This window comes from Papaver somniferum, chromosome 6 (assembly GCF_003573695.1).
Source record: "Papaver somniferum cultivar HN1 chromosome 6, ASM357369v1, whole genome shotgun sequence".
NCBI classification, from domain to species: domain Eukaryota; kingdom Viridiplantae; phylum Streptophyta; class Magnoliopsida; order Ranunculales; family Papaveraceae; genus Papaver; species Papaver somniferum.
In genome coordinates, this window is record NC_039363.1 from 16,572,912 (window position 1) to 16,580,260 (window position 7,349).

The 7,349-nt window shown below is 35.5% G+C and overlaps 1 protein-coding gene across 1 annotated transcript; it reads right to left on the reverse strand.

Moving 5' to 3' along the window:
- Positions 1 to 5,944: 5,944 nt before the first annotated feature.
- On the reverse strand, positions 5,945 to 6,943 carry LOC113290562 (probable carboxylesterase 2). Its single transcript, XM_026540152.1, has one exon. It carries the CDS (start codon positions 6,941 to 6,943, stop codon positions 5,945 to 5,947), a length of 999 nt encoding a protein of 332 aa, XP_026395937.1.
- Positions 6,944 to 7,349: the final 406 nt, after the last annotated feature.

The window sequence follows — 7,349 nt, forward strand, 5'->3', positions numbered from 1 at the left end:
CTTGGATGTGTGGAAGAGTGTTTGGATGGAGGTTGACTACAACAGAGGCATGAAGAAGACAAGAATGGGAAGAAAACTTCTCGGGAATATTTTCATTGACTTCCAAGTAATGGGAAGATTTCTTGGATTAATGAGGAGTTATTCTTGGTTCAAAGGTGTATAAATAGGTTGCTGTGGTCGAGCAGAAGATATGTGGAGTGACAGGGGAACGAACAGAGGGTTGAGGATGGAGAAAAATCAAGTTGCAGAGATGAACCAGTTCTGCTGGTGAAGAAGAACACGAAGAACATTAGACCACAGAAGACAGTTTTATTGTTACAGTGCCAGTGACACGTCATATTTATCGTTCTCTGTAACAGTTTGGTTTGTAACAAATATAATTGTTACAAACCCGGTTTTAATTATTTCTCACCTTTTCCATCATTTGTAAACACCTTTTTGAGCAATGAAAAATTCCTTTGAGTGTGTTTTCACCATGCGGAGCTAGACCCATCACTGGGACGACGGAGGAGGTTGTGTTTCGTTCATGTGGTAATTAAAATAATTTTTCTATAACTATTTGCATAGAATTTAATTTTTTTATGATTTCTATTAATTATTTGTTATTTTGTTTGATATCGCATGCTTGGTTTTAATTACTTTTGATGCGTCATGCTCATAACTTACAATTAATGTTTTATGAAATCCACTTTGGAAAAGAATATGGTTATTGTTTCTTTTGTTTTGAGATATAAATGTCTAGGATTAATTCTTTTGTTTTGAGCTATAAATGTCTAGGATTAGCTTTTTGCATATTCCATATATGCGAACTAGGGTGCATGCCACAATCGCATAGCTAGGCTCCCCAATCAGAGTCTTTATTTATGTCTCTTTGTTAATAAGAGAATCTCTAGAGAAGAAATGAAATCTTCAATTTTATTCATTCAATTTTAAGAAAATCATCTTCATCCCATTCTGCGAATAAACATCATAAGCTTTTAAGGATAATATTTTTTTAAGTATAATCTATTCCACAGACGGTCTAACTTGTGACCCGTATCTTTTCCTTCTGGATCAGCCAATTTGTAAGCTCCGCTTCCAACTATATTTTTAATTATATATGAGCCATCCCATTTCTTTTCTAACCTCCCATATGGTCCTTTATGATAGATTGGTATTTCGCGCAGCACTAGTTCGCCTGGATGAAATTCTCTAGTTTTAACACGTTTGTTATACTCGTTGGCTAATCTTCTTTGGTAATTTTCCATATGCTGCAAAGCGATCTCTCTCGTTTCTTCTAAATCATCAAGTTTTGTTAGTATCAGATCTGCACTTAAATTCTTGTCCCATGCTTCTTTCTTTGTTATAGGGGTGATTATTTCTGTTGGTAATACCGCTTCTACCCCATATGTTAAACAGAAAGGTGATACTCCCGTGGCTTCTCTTCTTGTCACTATGTACGCCCATACTACATTGTGTACTTTTTCGCACCATCCTTTATTATGCCCTTCTAACATCTTTTTCAAATTGTCTGCGATCGTTTTATTTGTAGCTTCTACCTGTCCGTTGCATTGCGGATATAGAGGGGTAGACTTTCCACATTTGATTTTAAATGTGTTGAATAACATTTCTATATTTTCTCCTTCAAATTGTTTTCCATTGTCAGACACTAACTGAGCTGGGATGCAGAACATGCAGATTATATTTTCGAATACAAATGTGAATATATCTTTGTTAGCATTCCTCACATCGTCTTGATACTTGCTTCGCATCTTCGTTCATGTACGGCCAATAATACCCTTATATTCTTGCTTTATATGCTAATGATTTTCCTCCCCTATGATTGCCAGCATCCCCATAGTGTAGTGCCTTTAAAATTTCTATACCTTCTTTTTGCATCAAGCATCTGAGAGAAGGTCCGAGAAATGATCTTCTATATAAGACTCCATCTCTTAACTCATAATTCGTCGCACGACTTTTCAATTTATGAACTTCTAATATGTTTTTCGGTATATCTCCCTTTTCCAAGTATAAATGGAGCTCAGTTCTCCAATATTCTTCTTCAACCTGTCGTTCATATGGAATGCTTTCTACGATCATCGCAAAGACAGTTTCTTCTTCATCATTTTTTTTTATAGAAGGTAAGAATAATGTTTGAATTTTTAAATCTCTTGCGACTGGATCTACTAGCATAGAAGGAATAAATGCCAATGCGTCTGCGAGTATATTGTCTTTTCTTCCGATATGCCTCCAGCTTACTTTTTTGATTTGTGTCACCCATTCTAATACTAACTTTCTGTATTTTTGTAGAGATGGTTCATTGGTACTATACAAACCTTCAATATGCCATACCAATTGTGAATCACTTGTTATTCTGGATTCTTTTATTTGCATTTAAATTGCTAATCTTAACGCATGAACTATTGCTTCGTATTCGGTTTCATTTTTTGTGGATACGAATTCCATCCCGAATGAGTAAGCTGTTCGCACCCCATTTGGTGAAATGAACACAATTCCGATTCAATTTCCTTCTGCATTAGATGATCTATCAACTAATATTTCCCACCTGTTTGGATTATGATCTGTTAGTGGATCTCTTGGGTTCCCATACTCTTCATGAACTTCCATTATATCTTCAACATATTCATCTTCTTCTAAGGGAAACTCTGCGAGGAACTCTGCGATAATATGAGATTTCGGTGATGATAATACCTCATAACTGACATGGTAGTTTCCCAACCGTGCATTCCATCTTTCAATTCTTCCTGACTTTTTCGAATTCTTCATTGTAGGCTCTATTGGTACTTTGGTTAATACTTTAATCTTATGATCTTGGAAATAAAGGCGAAGTTTGAATGACGCGTAGACCAGTGCGAGGATTAATTTCTCTATTTTTGAGTAATTCCTCTCTGCTGAATTATACGTTTTGCTTATGTAATATATTGGTTTCTCAACTCCTTGATCCACGCGTATCAAAACATCACTTAAAGCATATAGTGTTGATGCCAAATATAAAAGTAATTCTTCCCCTGGCATTTCCTTCTGCATGATTGATAAATTCATTAAGTAGTTTTTTTATGCTTTGTAATGCTTTATCGCATTCTTCCGTCCACTCAAATTTAGCTCCCTTATTTAATATATTAAAAAAGTGTTTACATTTATCTGAAGAGTTCGAAATAAATCTCCCAAGCGAAGCTATCAAACCATTTAATTTCTGAACATCTTTTATCGTGGCAGGTGGTGGCATGTCTTGAATTTCTTGCACCTTTTATGGATCAACTTCGATTCTTTGTTTTGATACTATGTAACCTAAAAATTTTTCTGAAGAAACTCCGAAGATGCATTTTTCTGGATTTATCTTAATATTAAACTTTTGCATCTGTTAAAAGATTTCTTTCAAATTATCTACATGATTTCTTGCTTCCTTTCTTTTTATTAACATGTCATCAACATTTTTATGTATCCATTTGGAAAAAACCTTTTCAATCATTCGTTGATATGTCACACCAGCATTTTTTAAGCCGAATGGCATCTTCGTGTAACAATATAATCCTCTAGGCGTAAAGAAGGATGTGTGTTCTTGATCTTCTTCAGCTAAAGGAATTTGATTGTAACCTTTATAACCATCCAGTAATGAAACTCTATCATTTCCTGATGCTGATTCTGCCATTTATGGTATATCTAGTAATCGAAAGCTGTCTTTTGGGCATGCGCTATTTAGATCAGTGAAATCGATGCAAATTCGTATCCCTTTGTTATTTTTTGGGACTACTACCATGTTTGCTATCCACTCTGGATATTTGGCTGGTCTTATGATCCCTGCTTGTAACATTTTTTGTAATTTTGTTTCTATTTGTTGATGATATGTTGTTGATATCTTCCTTATTCTTTGATTGAATGGTTTCGCATTCTTGTTAATAACTAATCAATGACATGCGACGGATGGATCTATGCCCGACATTTCTTCCATTCCCCATACGAAGACGTCGCTATATTTTCTTAGAATATCTATTGTTTTCTCTTCCTCTTCTGGTTCCATCTTGGTTCCAATTTTTAGCATTCTTGGTGCCTCCTTCGTACCAACATTTATTTCTTTCGTTGGTTCTATTGCGATGAAATTTGGTTTTGGATCTCCTATTGGTGTTGTCTCTTTTATCTTTATAATCGGTTCGCCTTCTTTTTCTGGTATTTCGCTTGGAATGCATTTTCCCTTCCTTCGCTCTGATCATGTATATACGAAATTCTTTTTCCTTTTTTAATTCTTTCGCCCTTTTCCAACGATCCTTTCGTTTCTTCGCACGGCTTTCATGACTCTTCACATCCTTTGTATTACAAAGTTTTGCATCTGCAACATCTCTTCTAATTTCGCCTATTCCGCTTGGAATTGGAAATCTTATGCATTGATGTAATATTGACGCCACAACTTTTATCGCGTGCACCCACGGTCTTCCCAGTAACATACTATATGGTGAATCTATGTCAACCACACATAATGTCACTTCTGTATTTATTTCTCCCAGCAATATCTTCAGCACAATTTCTCCCTTTGATTTTGTAATTGCTTTATTGAATCCGTGTATATTGTAAGTCGCGTCAGTTCTTCATCTTTATATCCCATTGTTTTGAATGTGCAATAAAACAAAATATCCACCGCACTGCCTGTGTCTACCAATGTTCTATTAACCGCCCATTCTTCACATTTTGAGTTATTTTTACGATTTTCTCTTCGTTTAGCTGTTAATGTAATCACCAATGGATCTGTATGATTTAAATTTTATTCTTGAATTTCTTCTGCTGTAAAGGTTATCTCCGTTTTTTCCCGTTCTTTTAACGGAGATTCTTTTTCCACCGTCTCCACTTTCTTTCCTTCAAAAACTCGTTTGTGAATTCTTCCTGTTATGCTCTTTTGAAAATCCGCATCAGAGGTTAACTCTTTAGTTATTGAATTACATTTTGTATATCTTCCTCTTCCTTGTATCCTCGTGATTCTTGAATTCTCCATGAATTCTATTATTCTCTTTTTTAGATCTGACAATTTGTATTTCAATTTCTGAATAAACTCACCACCAGGATTTATCACTCCGAACTGTTTTCTAGCGCCAAATGTAGTTGCAAGAAATCTCAGAACAACACAACTATTAGAATCTTGTATTGATTAACCAAACTCAAAGTAATCATTTCTTTTATATATTGAAATTATTAGAAAGAGTACAAAATAACTAGAATTCAATTTTACTCTCTCTCTTTTACAATATTTCTCTCTCATAATTTCTTGACCAAGGATCTAAAGAGAGCTCCCTCTTACACAGATCAATCATCCTTTATATAGGAATTTACATAATGGATGACAGCTAAGAGATCTTTTATTTTCGGGATCACCGTGCGATGTTTTCGCATATGTACATTATTTACATTCACAGACTCTATAAGAATCGCACGGATCTTCACACATTACTCGTGAATAGGCTGACATCATTTGATTCGTCATCACATCTGAAAGTGTGCGTTGTATTCGCACAAACATAATTATCCATCATTCTCATAATATATACGTGCGATATTCTATTCCTACAGGAATTTTTTTTCTTAACCAAATAGTTGATAACCCCAAAGATTTAGTTGGGCACTTCCAAATGGTAACTCCATTCTCGGTTAAAAAATGGAGGGAACCAGCCATTTCACTGTCGATAAAGGTAAAAGAGGTGTTTGATCTCATTGGACAACTACTGAAGAAAACTGACATCCAAATAACAAGAACTTAAAGGGTTAGTTTCCATGCGCTTACATATTCTAGTCATTAAACGAACAAGTTGTGTACGCCCATTTTACTCCTCGAACTCCAAGTAATTACTCCCTCAGCCTCATAGAAAGAGGGTCTTTCAATTTTTCATTTTGTCTAAAAATAGGCAAACAGAGATAGTGTATTAATATATTATAGAAAACTGTAGAAAACTTTCACATAAATTTAGATCCGACTAGGAATCTGCTGTTGATGATTGAGGAAAGAAATCACTGATTCCTTCATCTTCATCGCCTTTTCAGAATCAGGTTTCAGCAGATGAAACACATGATCTTCCCCTTGTGACTCCACAATCTCAACCACACCATTCCATTCACTATTTCTTAACGTTTCAAAGTACAACCATCCTCTGTCCCTGAACAAGTCTTTCTCTGCAACACAAACTAGTACCTTTTTGCATCCTAAGCTTGAAAGGTTGGGGTCTTTGTAGGGGTTGATAAGTAGGTCATCATAACCAGTCGATGATGGACAAATATTAGGCCAGAGTTTGTCCATTTTTATCTTCTTATACATATCTTTCTCCTCAGAACCAATGGGTTTCTCATCCCAAAAGTAAGGATGAATTAAAACAACTCCATAAAACTGAAAACCGATTAGTGACACTTGCATTTGGTGATGAGTTCCAGCCAGCCGCATAGCCATGTTGTGCGAGATGTTAGCACCCGCACTATCGCCACCCATGAAAACTCGGTTGAAGTCGACATAGTTGTTCAACCAGCTCTCAGAACCGTGTCCTGTAGAGTGAGAAAGTACCCATACTATGGCTTCCCATGAATCGTCATAGGCAACAGGAAGATGGTGTTCAGGTACTAGTCTAAAACCTACAGATAGGACAACCACATTGGCCTCGGCAACTAAAGAACTAATATAGTTATGGTAGAGTGGCGAGGAAGGACTATGCACACAAAAAGCTCCTCCATGGAAGTAAAGGAGAAGTGGAAACCTTTTATTGATCTGTTTTTGTTGTTTGGTGAACTTCGGGAGATAGATTCTTGAAGAAACGCCAACTTCAGGTGTAATAATAACATCTTTTGATGAAACACCTGTCTTTGGATCTTCCATAGAAGGTGGAATACATTTTTTGACCAGTATCCTCTCTTTTCGACCATCTTTGTATACTCTTAAAAATGGTTTATATTCATAAACAATTTCGTTGTTTTCCATTAAAGAAGAAGAAGAAAGAAACGATAAAAATGTCGATAACTTAAGGCTCAACGGGAAGTTATAATGGATGGTTTATTCGTCTCCAAGAGGTATTTATGTTTTCACATAGGAAGTTATTATGTGGTGCTGAAGAGCTCTACGTTTTCTAACTAGCTAAACTAATGAAATGCATACAGCATATATATCAAAGGCGTTAAATACGATGCATGATAAACAAAATACCTCATATATTTTAGCTAAATAGAGTGCATGATATATTTTAGCTAAATAGAGTGCATGATAACCAAAATCAATCATATATTTTATTCGCTGATCGAATTCTCCTTGGAAGCGAATCGAACTAAGTTAACAAGAAACTGTAAATTTTTTGTCAAGTTGGAATGATATGCTTGGTTAATCAAACTGA